This window comes from Ambystoma mexicanum, chromosome 6q, assembly GCF_040938575.1.
Source record: "Ambystoma mexicanum isolate Mex_15411 chromosome 6q, UKY_AmexF1_1, whole genome shotgun sequence".
Lineage (NCBI taxonomy): Eukaryota > Metazoa > Chordata > Amphibia > Caudata > Ambystomatidae > Ambystoma > Ambystoma mexicanum.
Window position 1 is genome coordinate 727,841,305 of NC_090937.1, and position 22,753 is coordinate 727,864,057.

Genomic DNA, 22,753 nt, shown 5'->3' on the forward strand with positions numbered 1-22,753 from the left:
TCTCTAGATATCCTTCACATATTCACATGGTTTGAAATCATCAGTGTCAATCCAGGAAGTGTCATCATTTCCCTATATGTTGGTTGCACTTTCTTAGCTCGCTCACTCTGAACCTTTTCATCTCTAGTCAATGAGTGGATGGCAGACTAAACCCCACCCAGGTCAGATGTCTCCCATTTTCTTTTCTTTCTTTAAACATTTATTTTTATTCCTCAAAGCATGTACAACACAAGAAATGCACTTCAATATTGGGTAACAACAAACTGTGTTACAAAACTCAAACTAAATGGTGAGGACATAGTCGGTTTGCACACCAACTAACAATAACATACTGAGCCCATACAGCTACCACAGGAAACACAGAACAACAATGGAACAGATATATGCATCAGAGCAAGGGTGGGAGGACAAATATTGTTAGTCGTCCGAGGACAGCCCGCATGCTCTCTGCATTTCCAATGAAGAGGCTACTATACCGCATGGACACCAAGAGAGTGTGAGGACATCATACAGTAGAGTATAAATTGATAGTTACGAGAATAGACCAATGCCTGAAGGGCACTGCTTAGCAGGAAAGAGACTGCAAGAGTTACTCCGATTTTCCTTACAGGAGACCACATATCTAAATTGTGGAGATACTGAAGGAGTCTCATATACTTGGGTGACTGATGTGGGAATACCTGATGAAGCTATGGTTTTGTCATACATTTTCTTTAGGTTTCCTAGCAATAAGAAATGTTTTCTTCAAAAATAAAACCGCGATTTTGTCTTTCGAATAGACAGCCTATGGCCCAAGTAGCTTGGTGCCTGTGCAAGATAAGTCTAAAAGGTCTTTAATTGAACTATGCCTTAACCCATATTAAGATGCTTGTCACTCTGGATGCATTTATGATTTTTTTAATTGGATAACAATGCCATCTATTATGTCATTTGTATTTGTGTTTAGATGTAATTAGAAAGGACTGAGTAAGAGTAGTAGGCTTATTTACTGGAGACGGAGGCCTTTTACTCTTGCAGGAAACAAATAATTGTTCACAGGATCATGTACAAGACAAAAGTTAAGGCCAATGACCACTCAATTGCTCATTAGGTGAAGGTCTACCTGATTTACCTGAACATTATACTATTTATGGGTTGTATGGGTGGTGCTGCTATCTCAATTCTCCTACCCCTTGGTTTCAGTGTCTGCCACAATTTGAACTGTTATTTGTCAAAACATTGTTTAAATGTATGTATTTTAAGTTGGATTTAGAGGTGACTATATCTTAAGTGTAAATATATAAACCCTGCCTTTACCCTTTCTATTGGAGTGCATTGTCTGCCCAACTTAATTTCACCCATTAGTTCACTCTGATCTTACAGTGAAAGCTTAAATGCTGAAGCTTAAGAGCTAAGCCTTTATGAGCACTAGATGCAAAATACTCCTGGGCTTTTCAAGTGCATTGAGCCTTTAATTCTGTGTTTCCACGATTTATACACAGAAGTGTTATATTTTGCTCTTCCCCTTTCTGATCGTTTATCACTGATAACAAAAGGTGAGACCCTTGTGCCAATCTCCAGATATTTTACATATCCCTGTATAGTTGTTAGCAAGGCTTAACAGGTGTTCTGTTATTGATTCCTCCCTCGTCCGCCTTGACCAGGAGTTCCTGAATAAGAGGACTTTGTAGTCAGTGCAGCTGGGAACGAACAACCAAGCGCCATATAAAACAAAACGGTAAGCAACCCAGAGTGAACAGTCGATGGTGGGGTGCTTCCATCGTGAGCATCGTGGTTCAGTCCAGACAAAAGTGAACAAAGGGCAGCATGGAAAATATCCAATGAAACTGTCCATATTTCTTAATGACTGTGTATGAAAGCAACAGAAATGATAGGGTGAATTAGTCCTCTTGCCACATCTACGCCTGTTTCTCCCCCTCCTGCAGCTAAACCGTATAATGACGATACCCAAGCGATTTAAAAGAACAATGAACTAGAAGAGGATTAGGAAGCTTGGGAGGATAATAAGCTGATGAGATACCAAATTTGACATGCATACAGCGCCTTTTCATGATTATATGGTCTCTCATGTGGCTATCTAAATTACAGTTAGGGATTTAAAATGTAAAACAATCCGAAAAAGATTTCGTCCAGATTACAAGTGCAGACAAAGCTATCTATGGCAGCATTTCTTTTAGATTGCATTTGAGGAGGCGGCAACATGTTCTAACATCCGTTTACCACTTTTTCCATTAACAGTACAACACACAAAGTCGAAAAACGCAAGTTTGCAAGTTGTGTCTGCAGTTGGAGGAAAATTGAACTCTCTCTTGCAGCCTTTGATCACCCAGGTCAAAAAGGGCAGGTAGGTAGACAAAAGGCAAGATGATATTGATTACTGCCTCCTTTTGCACAAGTTTTCAGACAGTGACATTTGGGAGAAGATTGGAAACTTCATACCCAGCACTAATTTGGCCCTTTCTACTTGAGTATGGCAAGCTGGGGTGAGGGGTATCCAAAGAGAAACAAGCACCTTTAAGCAGTCACTGAAAACAGTCAAGCAATCAGCAATATTAGAATTTAGACAATATTTGCAACAAGTGGTCTTGGAAAGGCAAGGCAGATTAAGGTCCACAGTGTTCATGTTGAAACTGAAGGTCAGACTTACGTTATGTTCAACAGAATAGATATTTTTGGAAAGTAAGCCAAGTATTCCATGCCATCAGTGAGAACATATCAACATGGCACCAACTATGAGGGTTCTCTCAAAATATAGACCCTTTGCTTTTCAAGCTTCTAGAGTAAAAGATCTTACTACTCAGAATTTTTATGGTCAAAGAGGACAACTGCCATACCACTTCTAAAATGCCAGAAAGGGTGGGGTAAGCACAAAGATCACACTTAAACAAGGAGTAGTTGATATTACTCCAGTGCCTACGAGGTAAGGAGAATGTAAATTACTGACCCTTTAGTGGACCACAACATACAAGTCAGTGCTTGCCAGTGTAACATCAAGGGGAACCTTCCTTTGATTCTCCTGCTCTACAAAAGATACCAATACAAGTGGTACAAAATCCTTTGTAAGAGCAAACCACTCATATTTGAGTTCCATATTCAAAAGGGGTAATGAATGGGATGGATCCAGGAAACTACCATCCTATTGCACTGTCCCTGTTGGATGTGGGAAGTAAAAATGGTTCCTCAATTCTCTTGGGAAGATTGGGCCAAGGAATCTGGAAAAGCATTTGCCAGTCGGGTTATCGTAGGAGCTTTGGAGGAACTTTGGCACCTCTTAATGGCTCAGGGAACACTCTCCAGGCAGTTGGAAACATTCAGGGGCTTTCGTCAGGGATGTGTGTTGGCACCTGCCCTTTTCAATTTATACATCTTTGACATAAAAAATTGTCTGAGGGCTGCCAATACCTTCCCACCTTAGATTGGGCCAAGTAGAAATTCACCAGCTACTTTACACTGATGAATTGCTGATATCTGACCAGAAACCTATAGGTCTCCAGAGGAGTCTCGGTGCTTTGGGGTAAAACATGATGGAAAATGAGCTGGAGATTAATTGTAACAATTTGAAGGTCCTTATATTTTCACACAGCAGGAAGCATGCTTCCTTTAATTAATCACTGAATGACAGGCGCCTGGAGACTGCAGAGAAGATAACCTTTTTGGGTTTTTCCATCTATGGACAACCCCAAATTGCTTTAAATATATCTAGGCTACAGTCAAAGGGTATCATGTTTGCTGCCCAACTGAAAAGAAATGTATGTAAGATATGGTAGTTTCTCCTTTGTGCCAGACGTGACCTACTATAAAATCAAGGTTGTGGCGTGCAGAACCTGAGGACGGAGTGGATGAATACAGGGGATGACCATGTCTGACAGGAACTGGAAGCTTTGATATGGCGTAGGGTAGTGTCACTTCCGAATTGTCTACGAGCTTGGTTCTGAGAATCGCATCCTTATGGGTGTCTATTAAATGTAAGACATTGAATGTTGTTGAGCTATTGGAAACAAATTGTTCCGGCTCCTAAATCCTTACTTGTGCCTTTAAACACACTTGCAGAGAATGAAAGTTGCTCTGTTCCCAATTTGTGGGTGAAAAATTGCATTTCAATTTTAGAAAGCGTAAATCTGACCAATAATATTTTAATATCAAACCCCACTTTGGTTAAAAAAAACAAAACGGTTTCAGGCTGTTTGGTGCAGCACAAGGGACATGATGGGTTCTTATAAACTATTTTATCAAGGTTTTCTTGAGGAAAAGAACTGTTATGTTGCTAGAAGCTATCTAAGTAGATTTCAGTGATCCAAATAGAGGAACATCTTTTGCGTTTTAGATTGAATCTTCTCTCTACACACAAATTGGTTGGAGCTAAATTCAAACTGAAACATGCAGAGATTCTACCGATTTTGTGGAAATGTGAGCACTGTTGAAACTTTGCAGCACCTTTTCATCTACTGTTCTAAGCTGAGACCTAACAGTGTACATTTCATAGAGTTTTTATCCACTCTGCATGTGTTTTGTGGACATGAATACTCTCGGGAGAGCAGCTATCCTTAACAATTGCTACTTTCAGATTTGTGTTAGAAAGTCTTCCAGACACACTATTCTGATATGTAGGACATCATGTGGAATTATTTTATTTAACTTTTTGAGGTAATGTTTTTATTCAAATATAGGTTTATTTGGAACTATTGATTTTTCTATTTGGTAGTTTTTTTCTGTTATTTGTTGTTTTTCTAGGTTATTAGTATTTTTTTATAACTAGTTTGAATGTGTTCTTATTACTTTACTTTTCTTCCTTTTGTGAAAGGTTTGTTTTAAACCATAGCACTGTAAATACATTTAAAAAAAGAAAACCATACAAAGGGCTCCTTAAACAATGCACTTAAATTAAAAGCGAAAAAGGGCAAGTACTTGTGCAAATTGAAAGCTATTGGTTCCATTTTGTCCATAAAAGTTTGAAACAAGGTAATTTTAAACCAAAATTTAAAATTAGGATGCAACAGTCTAACAATCCCTCCAGTAAATCAGAAGACAGTATGTACACTATAAACCTGGACAACCCATGCACATTTCAGAATATGTAAACACATGAAATGTCTAAGGTTTATGATACATTGCTAGCATTCTCCTTTTAGATGCTACATGACTAACAGTAGTTAAGAAAAGTCTCAGCCTGATATCAAGAAGCCCACATGTACCCTTATTTAGATATTTGGGTACAGCGGGCACCTTCTGGTATGGTGTTGTAGACTACTTGAGGCATTCTCCATTGTCTCTATGGAGAGCCCTGGCTACTTCATAAGGAAGGGAACGCCATCTTTCATTCTTGGCACTGTTATAGCTTTTGGACATCAGGTGGACTTTGCCCTCAACAAGAGAGGCTAGCTACTTTAAAACTCAATTTTACTAATGTAAAATAAAACGTGGCTCTCTTAGAGTGCTCAAGTCTTCAAAAAGAAAACACTGCGACCGACAAGGGCTCAGGCGGTTAAATCCAGAGCGCACACTAATTGTAATATTAAAGGTATGTTCGATTTCCAAAGGGGGTCTTGATGGGCAGTAATGAGTGCAAAGACTAGCAGTAGAATGGTTTGTAATGCTAACGTGCACCACGCGCATGTATTTTTAAACAGCCCACCAAGACGCACAGTGCAAGGAAGTTTCTGAACAGCTAGGGACGGGACGTGCAAACGCACAGAACTCAGCCTCAGGAAATATCAGCAGCACAACAGTTATTCTCAAGTGAACATTCGTGGACTGTTAAACAGCTAGGTAAGCCATTAGCCGTCAAAATAAGCTGCTCCAATTACGTTAGTTAACTAAACAAATCAGAGTCAAATAACTAATTTTCTGTACTATCTGTATACAGATATCAGTCAAGTATTGTGACAAATAAAGATGCACAGGGTCGACTTATAGAAACGTAACGGATCTTCTAATCAAACCAATATTTAATCAGCACCTTGCTCGAGATCATGCACTCAGAGTGAGAAGAGAAAGATACTTGCTCATCTTTGTATCAAAATTCCTTAAAATTGAACAAGTTAATAGACTCAATAACTTTAAACATTGCAGTGGTACCCATCTATAATTGAATATATTAATGAGGGCCAATTTCTAGTGCCTTTGTAGGCTCTCCTGCATACTCCACTATAGAGTCCTTAATGACGTTCCAAAGATAGATACGTAATACTAACATGAATATAGAATTATGTGCATTGATAGCTATTAGGACCTGACATGTTGCTAATACTTTTGTTTTTGTTTCCTTCTCCTCTCTTCCCCTCTCACCCTTTCCTGTCTCTCTTCTAATGATATGGTTGTGTGGGACTTGTTTAGCACAAACACTTGAGATATCTCTATTTTTATGCCCTGACGAAGACCCGGACGGGCCGAAACACGTGTTGGCTACTTTTTGAGTGCGCCCCATAGTCGCTTTACATTTGGGATACAATATGTATATGCACAGTGTATATGTAAAATATTTCTGCCTGATCATTTACTTTAGTGAATTGTTGTGGGCTCTTATGTGGGTTTTTATAAAGTATACAATTGTTAATTTGTTTCATAGGTGACAAACTACCAGAAACTGCAACCACTAGGAATGTTGAACAAACACATGCTGAGTTTCTCTTCTATATGTGGTTCTTTTCATATATGATTTGTGCGATTAAATATTAACTGCTCAAGGCAAACCCCTGCATATGATTTTTGACCTCCAGAGCAGGATGCTCTTTACACATTATTAATGAACATGTGCACAAAATATACCCAGTGATGGATCACACCCATAGTACAAAAATACTGAAGATTCCTGTGAATGGATGTTGCATCAGGCAGGTAAGATTACTTAAGCTTTCAGGAACTCCCCTGACAGGCCTATGTGGCAAACAACATTGCAAAATGCCCAAATGTCTGGGCCAGACGTCGACTTGGCGACAGTGTTTTTGATGAGATGGACAAAGGTGGTTTGGACCTTTCCCTTATTTTGCACCAAATACAAGGGTTGTTCGCAAGACGAGGGAAAGCATTTGCAGGTTGATTTTCAGAGCAGCACAGATGCCCATCCAACCACAAGTGAAATGTACTTCTAGGTCTGTATGGGGAAGGATGACAAACGCCACTGTTTGGGTTCTCTGAATTTAGAGGGACAGGCCCTGTGACCCAGAAACTGTTTCTCAGCCTACCAGAATACTGTATGCTATCATACCATGGCGCGCTTCTTCTATGAGGTACAAGTGTCTAAGGGGAGTAGATTGAAGCTATATATAGTGCCTGCTGCAGAGCGCAAACCCATACTTGGGTCAACTGATTCAAACCCAGCCTAATCATCTATGGGTGCGCAAATGGCAGCAATAATGATAGAAAGTCATTGACTAAAGAAGGGCCTATTCATTATTATGGAAGCACTTTTTTAACCAAGTTCTCATTCCAATTTGAAATTGTGACATGCAACAATATTTCCTTGATGGCACGAACATTGGTTTGATATGACAGCAGGATACCGCTATTTTGTTAACATTTAAGAATCCTTTCCTAGATTGTTCCAATATGAAAAGATTTTGAGGACACAATTAAGATTCATTGTCAGAATTTCATGTAAACCATGCAGCCTCTCTGCCTGTGTTTGTTTGCATGCACTAGATGTAAAGAGGATGTAAATATAGAATTTAATTAAAAACAGAGACTTCAGGAATAAAGATCAACTCTTAATTAAACATGGAAGCACAATCAGGCAGTATTGGAGATGTGCTACTGCTTGAAGGTGAACAAAACGCTCATGTGAATGCTCAGAACACATTCTTCCAGGACTAATCATCAACAAAGCAGTCATTGTAAGCATGCAGCTTTTAGAAATCTGCAAAGCAACAACTTGGGGGTCGGTGCACACCTTCACAAGCCTTTAATGCCTGCAAATTGACTCCACAGCTGAAGCACAAAGAAAGGTGCTACACTCAATAGTTTGTTTGGAGGAGACTTCATACTTTGCCCTAATTTCTAAAGGAATGTGACGTTACATTATATTCAAAGCTGCAGGAAAATGTGTTACTCACCTGTAACTGTAGTTCTCCAACATTGATTTTCATAGATTCACCTTTGATCTGCACTCCATCCTCCTAACTCCATACATGTAATCAGATATGGCATTAAAAGGTTTACCAGACATCCAATTATTGACCAGTTTAGTCACTAAAGCTGAACATCCATAAGGAACAGACCATGCAGTTTAGTTGCACCTTGCTTCATAACCAAATTGTATCTTAGTAGTGCTTCATCACGCTGCCAAAGTATTTATGTCAGCGCATGTGAAAACCAAAAACATTATTTGAATAAGTCTTGTGCTGATTTCACAATTTAAACCCAGAGTGGGGTCACAGGCAGCACTTCTTCACAGTAATGCTAACACTGCTTTTATGGCACTGAACATGAAGAACAAGATTATCTCCCGCAGTCACTGAGATAGGTTGATCTAAAACAACTGCTGCTTGTTTCCAGTGAGAGGATTCACTAGATGTATCCAGGCTAACATCTTCATCCAGGTGTAGGTGGTACCAAAATGGAACAGCTGTGACATGCCCAGATTTACAAATCTCCACCTGAAATAAGAAATGGGTTTACAAGGTGTTAATGAAAACATCTCAAAGTATTAGTCATCTTGAATGTATTTATTTTTTCTACATTTTGCTCGTTTGCGGACAGGCTATATTGAACATTTTTTTCTTGTGCAAATGTAAGATACGTCAGTGAGTGCCTACAATTTAACATGAGTGCACATGCAGAAAACCAAGGCTGCACATGATCTACAGTTGCCTTCTGAAACTATCAAAGGCAAACAAACAGCTTCCAGGTTTATCAAAAGTGTTTCACAATTTTTTGTCAAGCCCAGTGGAGGATGACCAGGCAGTTACTTATCTTTTACCGTAAGCATACCCAAGAAAAATTGCAAACAGAGTGATATCTGGAATTCACACCACAATGCAATGGTTTCTCGGAATGATGGGAAAGATTCTCAAGACATGTAGTTTTCGTTCAAAATGCATGTCATCCTAAACTTATATCTGTCGCAAAATCAAGTTTAAACAGTAGTCTATGCTTGCTGGGTGAAAGGGTCAAGGTATATGTACTGTAATTTAATTTCACATACAATGCTCATCACACTGCATCTCCTACCAACCTATAACATCTTCCCTTGCTCCTAAGGTGTAACCCTCACTGCTTCATTTTTTTTTTTTTTAACTATTCACTGTAATATTTCCTTATATACTGCAACCCTCCTTCTGAATTTAAACATATTATCCTTCTCATTCTTTAAAAGGTTTCTTCTTCCTTTTCTTTAAAAAGTTCTTGAGTAGGTATATGCCCAAATCGTAATTTATCTTTGTCATCACTCCCCCTTAATCCTTCATCAATCTGGCGTTTGTCCATTCCACTCTACAGCTATGACGGTTACCATTTATCTACTCTCTGCAAGTCGACTTGAGGTTTCTGCAGCTTTTGCTACTGTAAGGCACTCTCTTTTTCTGTCCATCTTTTCTTCTTTACGGTTCTCTGGCTTTGACCTTCAGTGGCTTCATTCCTATCTTACTGATCGCATCTACTCATCTTCCTGGGCTGGTCAGCCATCCCCGACCCTCCTGCTCAGTTTTTGAATCCCCCAAAGCTCTTGATCCTCTTCTCTGCTCTCTGTACACAATTTCCCTGTCCACCATAATCTCCTCTTATAATCTGTAATATCATTTCTATGCTGAGGATGCACATATCATTATTTTATTCCACTCTTTCTGCCGGTCTTCTTTCTATCCAGCCCTGGATGACCTCTCATTCTCTCCATGTTAATTCCTCTAAAACTGAAGTTCTATTTGTTTCATGCTTCACCATTTCTTTCTTTTTTCTCCCTCCCAACTTTCCAACAACCATCAAATAATAATAAGGCAGTCCTAGCAGTGTTTTGTCAAAATAAAAGGGCCTATACTAAGAAAAACCTATTGCCAATCCTTACGCTAAATACAAACAAGGAGTGTGGGATGAGGTTCACAAGAAAGAAAGAAGTGTTCACAAATAAAAAGTCAGGATGCGGTAGTCAGGGTCTCCCTTCCGCACATTTTGAGCACTGAACAAGATGGGACTCCGGAGCACAGCAGACGCTCCAGCTTTCCCAGCACAAGCCAACAGTTCTGTTCTCAGATAACAGACACTTAGGTTGTTAAGTCTCTTTTCTACAAAAAGTCTCTTGGCTCCGAGGACCTGATGTAGTCCAAAAATAATAAACAAAAGTTCCTTTCTGCTTGCATGTTGAGTGATGCCTTTTCACCCCAGGGTCAGACCATTCTCAACTATTAGACTCCCTCTGCAGGGTTTACTACGGCTTTCAACACAATCTCATCTGTGACATTCACAAATCTTAATGTCTTTCGAAACAGTTCACTGTGGACATCCCTCTGCCGGGTTCACTCTTGTCAACACACTATTCATTAGGAATTCTGGCTTTGTCCCCTTTTATCGGCATCCCTCCGTCGGCTTCACACTTGTCAACTTTGACTATTTAAACAATTTCTTGAACAGTTCTTACGATGCGGAATTCACTTCCCTTAGCTTCACAATAATCTGCCGGTCAAAGAATTTCGACTGTACAGAGGATTTTACTAGACGCCTGTATGACCACTTCGACTCCTTTTCTCGCGTTTCCCAAGGCCTTCTGGTAACGGTAATTTCAACAATAGGGCAGTCGCCCAGAGTTTCCCCGAGTGAGCACCCACATGGCGCCATTAGCCGTTTGCTAATTTTGTTCAACACAGTCCGGTTTCTTATCGGCTCTCCCCTCGACTCACCGGGTGTGATGAACCGCTTGGCTTTGCTTGTCTCTTGAGTCAAGGTCGGTACCACGGTGGCAAGCGTCTCTCCCCGGTTTGGTTATCAGTGGAGGAGGGCCCTGTGTACCGTTGACATCTTCTGCAACATACGCTGGCTATTGTTTGCGTTCTTACGATTCCTTCCGTGGAGGTTTCACGGGCCTGGCTCGGAAAGGCCAAGGTTGCTTCTCTCCTCTTGATTCATGCCATCTTTCTCCTCCTCTTGAATTGCCATGCTGAGTTAGCTCTCTCAATATGCGGTCAGCAGTGCTCGTCTTGTGCTCTCGTGCTCCACCTTTTATCCCTGTGGGGAAGGGAAAGGGCCGTCAGGTGTGCATGATTCGGGTAAATTGCCTGACTTTGCCTGACCCTTGTGGTGGGACATGTCAGGTAAACGGCTATGGTGTTTGTCTGCTTTCGTGGTGCGTGAAAGTGTTTGTGTTGGAAAAGGGAGGAAGGTAGAATGTTTGAGTATCCTAGGTGGAGGATGGGGAAAAGGTGTTATAAGAAGGGGGATACCGCATCTCACCCATTGGTGTCAATCAGTGTCCCACTTCCACTACCCGGGGATCCCCCATCCAGGTGATCCTACCTCACTGGTCCAACCCCAGGAACTCGATCCAATAGCGATGGCAGTTTCCTGGTCACCTGGATGACAGATCCTTGGGGAACAGTCAGGGAGACACCTACAGGTTTCTCACTGAGGAGAGCTAATTGGTATCAGGTACATGTACTTGGGGTAAGGTGCCTGAATTTGCCTGCCCGATTAACGGGACATGTACAGTACAATGTGAAAGAGTTAGTCTGGTTACTCAGTCACCCTCTTCCTTGGCCCAGTGTTTGTGTAAAAGAGAGGCGCTGGACCTGGGACTTCAGACAATCCTAAAAAATAGGATGGATTAGATGAACAAAAAAGAGGGGAATACTGCGTCTCACCATCGGCGTTCTCACCCCCACTTCCTGAAGACCCCTCACCCAGGTGATCCTCCATCAGTGGTCCACCCCAGGTTCTGTATCCAAAGGTGATGGCCGTGTCCCGACCACCAGAGAGAGATCGATCCCCGGGGACTAGCAGGTGAGACAACCTCTGGTTTCTCACTGTTGATCTCATCTCCTGGTTGATCGCCCTGCCTATCAGAGCCCCCCTATGTTCAATCTACAGCTCTTGTATTCATGTGCTTTTTTGTCTTTCTCCTCGTGATTCTATTAATGCATTGCTTGCTTCCCTTTCAATACTCCTCTTTTCCACTTTCATTGCCTTGGTTTTAAGTGTATCCATGGTCTGGCCCCTCAATCTTTGTTCTCTAGTCTCGGTCTATATGCAACTATGTTTTCCCCAATCCAATCTCCACTTCCTTTTCACTGCTTCTAAACCTCTTGCAGTCAAGTCTTGTTTCGTTTTATGTTGCTACTGGCTCCTAAGCACTGGACCCATTTGCCTCTTCCTAGTAGATTGGCATCTTATTTTCATTTATGTCTCAAACAATACATGTTCTCTTTCTAGGCCATAACATTTTAACTGTCTTGTAATCATCGTCTTTATCGATTACTGTACTGTTTATCATGTACTGTGCTTAAGCCCTTAAGTGCCAAAGACGAGATATCTCATCCTTAACACTACGTTTGCACTGCCAAGGGCGAGATAGCTGAACCTTTTTGGCACTTCTCTTTGTGCAATCGCGAATTTCCATTCAGTGCAGGCCAGCGTGCGTAATGCGTGCTGACGTGACACAAATTAAATTTCACTGCTGCAGCCATTTTTGGAAGGTGAGTTCCTCCCTCAATCTCTGGCATTTCTTTGCCATTTTGATCGAGGCAGGTGTCGTTGGAAAGGGGAGACTGTCCCCTTTCCAACTACACCTTCCTTGAATCATTGCTGGATGCGGATCGCTGAATACGCACCCAGCAATGAACCTAGACCACCAGGGATCTGTTTTTGAAGTAGGGGATCGTGGGGGATCAGGAGGCCGTTTATGTAAGAGGCCCTCTCCCCCCGGCCCCTAAAGCATAGGGCAGAACATTTTGCCTACCCTGGGGTCAGATGGGCACACTAATGTGTCCATCTGCCACTAGGGAAAGGGACAAAAAAATAAAGCTGTTTTTTTGTGGGTTTGTTGTGGGGGGCACTAGACCACCACAGATTTGTTTGGAATGGAAAGGGGGTGGCCCTCTTCTCCCCACCCCAAATGGATGGTGGGGCTCATGTAGCCCTCCCTGGTGGCAGACTGCTAGTGCAATCTGCCCCTAGGAAGGGGTACATGAGATGCCCCCCAAAAGAAAATAATGCATGTTTTTGGTGGGGTTGTTGTGGGGGGCCAATCCCTCCCCACAGGGAAAAGCTGTAATGCAGCCCAGCCAGAACTCCAGGATGGTAAGGGGTGATGTCTCCAGCCTTGGGCAGCTGTCTCCCACATGGGAGACATGTTTCAGTAGTTTCCAGGTGGGAAATGTCTGAAAATTGTGTTTTTTCCTCCTAAATTTTGGACTTTGCCAAAATAAAATAAATTCTGGGGCAATTTGCGCAAATGAGACCTCAACAACAAAATAGAGAACAATAAGCCCTAGCCCATCCCACCCTCTCCCTCACCCCCCATCCGATCCAGGCGCTTCCACATAATATGGTTCATTCTATCTCTAATATGCACAGGGTGTCCTTTCCTGAAGTCCCCATTTAGAAAATCCATAACTATCGACCAGTCTGTCGCAAATTTCGCTTGTGTGCCCTGCAGCGCGTACAACATCCATTCCATGGCTGTGAAGTGCCAGATTTTCGTGAACCACTCGTGCACCGTGGGAGGGTCCTTGGCTTTCCATTTTTGCGCGATGACCAGAAGTGCTGAAAGGGACAGAATCACATATGCTTTCTTGGTGGGCTTTGGCCAATGGTTCCAACTGGGTTGGTGTAAGCCTAGAATTTCTGGCCCTGGTCCGTGCTGTGTTTTGGTATTGAATATCGTATCCATATGCTGATCGATCTGGCTCCAGTACGATTGTAGTTTGTTACATCCCTTCCATATGTGTAGCCAATCCCCCTGCCCTCCACAGTCCCTCCAACATCTGCCGGTCGCATTCGGGTATAGTTTTCTAGGCATTTTGTAGTTGGCATCGGAGAGGCCCCCCCGAGTGTTGATGTTATTTGGATTCCCAATATTTTTATACTAGTCTGTACCCATCTAAATTGGGAGGATTCTCTGGCTTGAGAAAGTTCTGCCCCCTTCAGTGTCAGATTTAATATTTCTGATTTGGCCAGGTTTACGTCAGACCTGCCACTACCCCAAACCTCTGGATGACATTGATCACAGCTGGAAGAGATGATCCTGGGGTCCCCAGGGTCAGCAGCATATCGTCTGTATATGGCGATACCTTATACTCCGCCCTCCGAAAGGTATGCCCTTGATATCTTTGTTTTGGCGGATAGCTGCAAGGAATGTTTCTAAATAAAGTGCAAATAGGAGGGGCGACAACGCACACCCCTGCTTCGTGTCCCTGGAGAGATGAACAAGTTACTTACCAACTGATAACGTTCTTTCAACTGGATGTTCCTCCAACGTATTCCACATCTTTGACATGTAATGTCCACAGCGGTGTACTTCAGAAATTTTTCAGCAGAGGGAGTCCTGCGTCGATGGCGTCGGGTCGATGTCCCTCGAAGGCCTCCGTCGAGGGCGACATCACCGGATGTTATAAATAGAACGCACAGCGCCCGTAGCCTCAGTTTATGTTTTTTCCTCCATAACGTGTGACATGCTCGCACACAATGCCTGCTTGACTGCACATAGCCTTGCGGGGACCGTAAGCTGCAATAGAATAGGACATTTTCTAGAGGGGCAGGATGGGAGGACGATGTGGAATACGTTGGAGGAACATCCAGTCGAAAGAACGTTACCAGTTGGTAAGTAACTTGTTCTTCGAATGGATTGTGTCCTCCAACGTATTCCACATCTTTGACAGACTCCCAATACAGTACCAGAAAATGGAGGAGGGAAAAGAATTTAGAATACCCAATCAGATGGTAGAATAAAGAACCGCCTTTCCAAAGGACATATCTTGAGTATGGAACGTATCCAGGGAGTAATGTTTGACAAAGGTGTGGATAGAAGCCCATGTCGCTGCGTCACAAATATTCCTAAAAGGAACTCCCCGCTCCAGGGCTGTGGAAGTAGCCATGCCCCTAGTGGAATGAGCTTGCAACCCTTCAGGAGGGTCCTTGCCCGCCAATCTGCAACATTCAATAATGGGGAGTATAATCCACCTGGACATGGGCTGTTTGGTAACAACCTGGCCCAATCAGTGCCTAGCATACCCCACAAAGAGTTGATCGTCCACTCTGACCCTGAACATCCTAGAAATATAAAAGCTCAGAGCACTCCTAGCGTCCGATTTATGGAGTCGGTCCTCTTCCTTACCAGAATGAGGCTGAGGATAGAAAGAAGGAAGTACCACTTTCTGGCTTAAATGAAACTCAGACACTACCTTAGGTAGAAAGGAAGGACATACCCTTAGTACAATCCTATCCTTGTGGCACACAGTAAAGGGCGGCTTAGATGAAAGTGCCTGCAATTCACTCACTGGGCGAGTGGATGTAACCGCAACCAAGAGCACCGTTGTGAAATACAACAGTCTCAAAGGACAAGAGTGCAAAGGTTCAAATGGAGCACCCATCAGGAATTTCAAGACCAAATTCATCTCCCAAACTGGCACCTGAAACGGGGACGGCGGGAACACATTAGTGAGCCCTTTAAGACATTGGGAAATCAAAGGAATCTTAAAATAAGAACATTTTTCAGACGAGCGCTTGAAGATAGACAGCGCCGCCAGGTAACCTTTAATGGTACCTAATTGAAGGCCCCTTTGGGCCAAAGAAAATAAGAAAGACAGAACCACTGGAATGGAACACTGAAAAGGATCAACATCTTGTCCTCTGAACCAGTCGCAAAACTTACGCCAATGGCAACAGTACAGGGATTTGGTTGCCAGCCGCCGGGCTGAAAGCAACACCTCCATCACGTCATCCTGGAGGTCCCAATACTTATTTCTCAACCTTTCAGATACCAAGCGTGAAAGTTGAGAGTCTTGACCTCTGGATGGAGAACTCGACCTCTCTCTCTCTCTCTCTCTCTCTCTCTCTCTCTCTCTCTCTCTCTCTCTCTCTCTCTCTCTCTCTCTCTCTCTCTCTCTCTCTCTCTCTCTCTCTAGAGAGAGAGAGAGAGAGAGAGAGAGAGAGAGAGAGAGAGAGAGAGAGAGAGAGAGAAGATCCTCTCGGTAGGGAAGACAGCTTGGAGGGAAGATGGACATTTCTAGAAGGTCTTGGCCCAATCCAGAGCAATGAGGATCATGTGGGATCTGAACCTCTGCAACCTCCTTAACACTTGTGGAATGACGGAGACCGGAGGAAACACATACAGAAGAAGGAATGACCAATCCTCGATGAATGCGTCTCCTAAGGCTCCTCTCAGAGGAAATTCCCTTGAGCAGAATCTCTTGCACTTCCGGTTGGCACTGGTCGCAAAGTGATCCACTTGTGGGGTTCCCCAGAGGGCGAAGATCTACAGAAGGACTTCGTGAGCCAACTCCCACTCGTGAGAGATCGTGCTCTGCCTGCTCAGAGCGTCTGCCGCCGTATTCTCTGCTCCGGCCAGATGAACTGCCGAGGGTGATATTCCCTGCTGGATTGCCCAGAACCAGAGCTGCATCGCCTCTCTGCACAAGGGAAGTGGCCCTACCTCCCCCTTTTCTGTTGAGGTAATGCATGGCCACTGTGTTGTCTACCATGACCAGGACACTGTTCACCCGCACAGACGACAGAAAAGCCTTCAGGGCCAGCCAGATGGCCCTCAGCTCTAACAGGTTGATGTGGAGTTTGGACTCCGACGGAGACCAACAACCGCTGGCGGTCAAATCGTCGGCATGAGATCCCCATCCTGTGAGGGAAGCGTCTGTCACTACAGTCACCTCCAGCCACGGTTGCCAAAATGGCTCCCCCTTCATCAGGTTCCCCTCGTTGGCCCACCACAGAAGATCCTGTGAGACCGAGAGTGGAACCTGAATGGGATCCGACATCTTGCCTGATAATAGTGACCACTGCATCTTGAGGACCCATTGCAGGGATCTCATCCTCAACCTGGCCTCTGGCATCAGAAAAATGCAGGATGCCATGAGGCCGAGCAACCTTAAGAATTCGAAAGCCGGGAGATGCTGGGCATGTTGAAACTTGTCCACCATCTGCACAACGTGAGGAGCCCTCAACTTGGGAGGCGAGCACTTCCACAAGGACGTGTCCAACACAGCCCCGATGTACTGAAGTTGTTGGGAAGGTGTCAGATGCGACTTCTTGAAATTGAGGGAGAAGCCCAGCTTGTGGAGGCAGCGGCAGGTGAGACCGAGATGAGCCGTTGCTTGCTCGGGAGAATGCGCACGGATCAGCCAGTCATCCAGGTAGGGGTAGATGTGAATCCCCCCTCGCCTGAGATACGCTGCCACCACCACCATTAGCTTGGTGAAGACCCTCGGGCAGAGATCAATCCGAATGGCCGGACCCAAACTGAAAAGTACCTCGGGTACTTTCTGTGCTTTGGATGAATCGGCACATGAAAGTAAGCTTCCTGTAGGTCCAGAGACACCAACCAATCCTGAAGTCGAAGGGCCTGGAGGACCTGAGAAAGAGTGACCATCTTGAACTTGTCCTTCCTGAGAAGTTTGTTCAACCAACGCAAGTCTACGATGGGTCTCAAACCACCATCTTTCTTTGGAATAAAAGAATATGGGGAATACCATCCCTTGTTCCTCTCCGCTACAGGCACCAGTTCTATAGCGCCTTTCTCCAGCAGAGTCAAGATTTCCTGCACAAGGAGCAGATCTGGAAGCTTCAAAGAGAGATTCCCCGGTGGATTGTCAGGAGGCCGCTTTAGGAAGGGAAGGCAGTAGCCGTGGGCTATTTTTTTAATTTTTTTTTTATTATTAGTTTTATATGGTTTACAAAAGAAAACCTTTAAAACAGAGAACAAGATAAACTTCTTCCTACTTCATTCCACTGAACATACGTTATTAGAGGCTTTAGCAATCGTTCCCTCCTAATGTCGGAATTGGCTCTTTTAAATGGGTTTTCAATTCCTTCAAAAATGGAACTAAACCAAACATAATTTTTCCGTCAGCACCTTCAAATATGACTTTCCACCACTCTTCAGCCGTATAGGTGCTACGTGCCTCAAAAAGCGGTCCGAACAACTTTGTTCGCAACGGGGGAAATTCTGGGCAAAACAACGTCAAGTCTTTTAGTATCTCTATCGAATGTTTACAAAAACGACAGATTAAGTCAGCAGGTTCTTTAAGTGACCAAGTACTTGTACGGTCTTTTGTCATGAAAAGATTAAGTCGAAAATGCAGATATAGTAATCTTGAGTTCTGATCGGGAGATTGTAACAGAAACGGTTGTAATTTGTCTAGCTCTCTTGCTTCTGGTGGTACATCTCTTAGGACATTGTGTATTTGGGATCTGAGTCCGGCTTGTGTAGTATTTTAAATGGGGGGGCTGCATTAGAAAGCTGCGACTTCCTATATAAAGTTAAGGCGTTCCAACAAACTCTCGCTTGTATGGAAGTCAGTCCCAGTTCAAATCTTATATTACTAGTCAGACATCCTTTAGAGATGTGTAACGCTCTGGTCCAAAAGTTGTTTTCAAGTGTATTTCATAACTCTTGTGAGCAACCAAACATGTTTTCAGCACCATAAATCAAGGTCGGTATTACTTTTTGTCTGTAAAAATGTATCACAGGTTTTATAGAACATTTTCAGAATTTTTTGTTTATGATCGCGGCCTGGCAAGCCAGTTGCTGACATTTTCTTTTAGTGGCCTCAACCCAAGGATTGTCATTTATGTGTGCAATTATTATGGATCCCAAATATTTTATGTGAGTAGAGATCCAAAGCGGTATTTTTTCCAAGTACCACACATATTGGGTTGATCTCTTTTTGTAGGCTGACAGGTTACGCAATATCAAGACTTCGCATTTTTTCTTGTTTAGACAGAGCTTGTTTTTCGTTACATATCTTTCTAAGGCATCTAGTTTTCATTGTAGGCCGACCGGTGTGACATCCAAGAGTAGTAAATCATCAACATACAACAAATAACCCAACTGAGAGCCGTGAATTTTAGGTGGAAATGCTGTTGCCTCATTTAGTGCATCGCCTATGTCAGAAATAAATAGGTTGAATACAATTGCAGCCAAGGGGCATCCTTGTTTCACTCCTTTAGAAGTTGGAATTAAGGGAGATAAGGAGCCTCCTTTGTCGAGTCTGACTTGCACACTGGTATTAGAGTGGAGCTCTTTTATTGCGTCTATAAGATCCACTGGGCACTTCCAAGCTTTGAGTTTCTCCCACAAAATGTGGCGATCAACACTATCAAAAGCGTGTGAAAGATCAATAGATGCAACATAGATGGCAATGTTAGTTCGTATTGACTCCATTTTTAAGAGATTCAGCAGAAGGGTATTAAGACCGCAACCTACACCTTTGACAAAACCCGCTTGTCGTGGGTCATTACGGTAACTTTTGAGTGCCCAAGATTTTAACATTTGTTGTAGTTGAGTTGCATAGATTTTTCCTATTACATCTAACAGGGCGATAGGTCGATAGTCTCTCGGGTCCAGTCTGTTCCCCTTTTTGAAAATCGGGACAATTTTTGCATTATTCCAAGATTTAGGGGTAGCTCACTTCGTTTTTATTCTTTCGAAGAGGAGTAAACAGAGCTTCGCCCATTCTTTCGGGTTTTGTTTCATTGCGTAGTTCGTGAGGCCATCCGGCCCTGGGGCTCTTGATGCATTGGAGTTCTTAATTGAGTTTGTAATATCGTTTATGTCGAACTCCAGTGTCCACGGGGTTCTGGCCACACTTGTACTTTTATCTTCCTCTTCAACCGTGTTAAACAAGTTCGTATAATGTTTTACCCAAGTTTCTTGAAGAATTGGAGATATTTGCAATGCTACTTGTGGGGCAGCAAGATTGTTTATTACACGCCAAAATTCAGCTGAGTTTTTGTTCTTAAGGTTACGCATCATCTCTTCGGAGTCATTCTGCAAGATTATAGCATAATGATTTTTTCTCCAGTTTCTGTATTTTTGTGTTATACGTTTTTTAGCTGCATCGAATAACTCTTTGTTACCTCTTGGTATCATCCTTAATTCTTTACGTAGAGTTCGTTTTTGTTGCAACACCTGTAGATCAAACTTGTGTTTATGCTGTATTTTATGTTGTTTAAGGCCTTGTTTGCGTTCTACAAATTGAGTCAACAAGTGTTGATATTCAGTCTCACCTGGAGTGTCCTCCAAAGCAGATGTTACCGAGTTTATATCTTTTGTTTTAAAGTTGAGACGAATTCTTCCGGATTGGTACGTAGTGTCGTGAAGCCATAATTGTTGGGATGGCTGACTGTAGGCTTTGAACATCTTTAACATGTCATGATCACTGTGTTTCATTTTAGTGATCTCGAGCCGATGTACTTTGGCAGCAAGATCTTCAGACATGAAAAGATAGTCTATAGTTGAGGATTGGTTTCCACGTCTCCATGTGGGATGTGCCGGAATGTCACCCGGTGTGTTCCCTTTCAAAAGTGTAAGGTTTCTCAAATTAATTTCGTTCATCCAGAGATGTCCCGTTTTTTCGTTGACCTTATGGGTCAAGGAGTTTATTTTTGACACGGTGTTCAGATTCAAGCAGTCTATATTAAGATCACCACAAAGAAGAATCGATGGTCTGCTTGAATTTTCCATTATGTTGTCCAGGATAGAGGTCACCTGATCTATAAACTTAACAACGCCAGTTGTAGTGTGATTCCACTAAAGATTGATTATGTACATGGTCTCTGGTTTGTCGAGGGTGGTAATGCTCACTTTGGCGATTTGTATGTACGATGAAACATTTTCTGTCTCAATAATCTTGAGTCCGCAATCTTTTTTGACCGCTATCAAAAGACCAGACATCGGCCTACCTTTGGGTGGTTTGACCGCTGGATTTACCACTATCTCAAAAGCCGGCGACAGCGGGCAGGTTGTCAGCCAAGCTTCTTGTAAACAAATCAGATCTAGATTACTCATCCAAGGGGAGTTGAATAAATGAACAAAACCCCGTGTGTTCCATGATCCAAAATTAAGGAGCTGAGGCGAACTCCGATTTAAGCATTAATCATGGTTTTTGTTGTTTAGGTTTGCAGCCAACCATGCCCAATTTCCATTTTCTGCGTTATTCTTTTGAGTTGACCCGATATTTTTATTCAGACCTTCAACAGTTATTTGAATTTGGTCATTTATGTGGAACTGAGTTACTTCTGTGTCCTTGGGTTTAGTCGCAGTTCTAGTTGATATCATGGGTTTCATGTCTTTGTATTCTTTGAATTTTGTACTCGAAGTTATTATTTTCTTTAAATTTTTCTGGCTTTTATCATATATATTGTTTGAAGAAGGCTCAGGAGTTATGTCAACTAGTCTCTGTGGATATAAGTCAAAACCTAGGGACAGAAGTGCCGGAACCGCGTCCAACAGTATCTCTCAAATAATTTTGGAAGCGAGGTGCAGGGTCACCGTATCGTTTCGTTCTTTGCAGTGAAACTCCACTATTTTCAAGTCATCGGAATGGAGTGTTCGCAAACTCGGTATCAAATAAAATAATTTAGACAGACATTGCCGATTTAAAATCAAGTTGTCACAGGAATCAAGTCTTTCCAAAATTCGTTTTTCGAATGAAGATTCCGTTTTTGTTATTTTTAATTTTGACATCATGTTTTTAGGACTTGATTTAGTTTCATCATTAAGCTGTCTGTACACAAATTGACGTTGATGGTTCGAGCGTCCTGAGCTTGTCGAACCACTTTTTCCAGTTTCTATGGGCATATCGGAGACCTTCAATTGACTGGTAACACAGTCAAAATCCTTCAAACTCTTTGACACCAGCTCAAGTCGCCTTTCAGCCAGTGTTACAAAAGGTGAGGCTGGTTTACCATTCGCTTCGGGAATCGTAGCAGCAACCTTTTTTGTGGACTATGAAATTCCTTTGGTTGGCATGTTTCAACTTCAAGGTGCTTAAAGCTTGTGGCCACCAGTTTGAGTCGTCTTTCAGCCATTGTAACAAACGGTGAATCTGGTTCGTTATTCAATTCTGGAGTCATATCATCAGCACTGACGATAGTACATGTACGTCGTATCTTTGATGATTTTTTGAGTACCTAGTGAGACGTCAGGCTGAGACTTCTCAATGTTGCAGCCTGGACTAATGGCTTCTACTCCTGCGTGTTGTGAAACTAGGCTCTTGTTTACAAGGTCCAGAGGCTCGTCTACATAGTTGTCTTCATCATCCTCATATATAGATAGGTTTACCAAATCCAGGTCATCATCTGAAGTTATTTCGGGAGAGCTGGTTTTGACATTGGTGTTTCCAATTTCTTGGAGAGCGTTTGAGTTAGCAAAGTTGGAGGATTTGCATCTCGTACTAGAGACTGTTAGATTTACTGTTTTCAGGTTCCGCAGAAATTTCCTGGAGCCATTTCCGCATCTCATTGTATTAGACGGTAGATTTTTAGTCTTTTTCTCACAGTTAGCGGACTTCTCAACAGTGAGTATAGATACTGGCATTGACAGCCGTTTGGATTTTTTAAAGATGTCGTATACCTCCACACTAGCGGAGGCCGGCACAGTGCTCAGTCTTGTCGATGTTTTACCATCGTTTACGCCTTTTGACTGGGGGACAGGGTTGCTTCCTGAAGATGATGCCAGTTGAGGGTCAGCAATTGCAGGATTGTATAATTGACTACTAATTTCAACCATCTCATAGAATGTGGCTAACATTTGCAAAGAAGAGTCTTTGTCGCACACTTTAGACACAGAGACAGCGCTCACCTTCTGTAAGTGTGGACCACCAAC

The 22,753-nt window shown here is 42.7% G+C and overlaps 1 protein-coding gene across 2 annotated transcripts in view; it reads right to left on the minus strand.

Annotated features, from left to right (window-relative positions):
• Positions 1–176: 176 nt before the first annotated feature.
• The window catches only part of PRMT9 (protein arginine methyltransferase 9), a 1,177,496-nt gene continuing 1,154,919 nt past the window's right edge, over positions 177–22,753 (minus strand). For both annotated transcript variants that reach the window (XM_069631249.1, XM_069631248.1), the window contains one exon: positions 177–8,591. In XM_069631249.1, the coding sequence (XP_069487350.1) occupies positions 8,367–8,591 (225 nt within the window). In that variant the 3' untranslated portion in view covers positions 177–8,366. The remainder of the gene's footprint in view (positions 8,592–22,753) is intronic.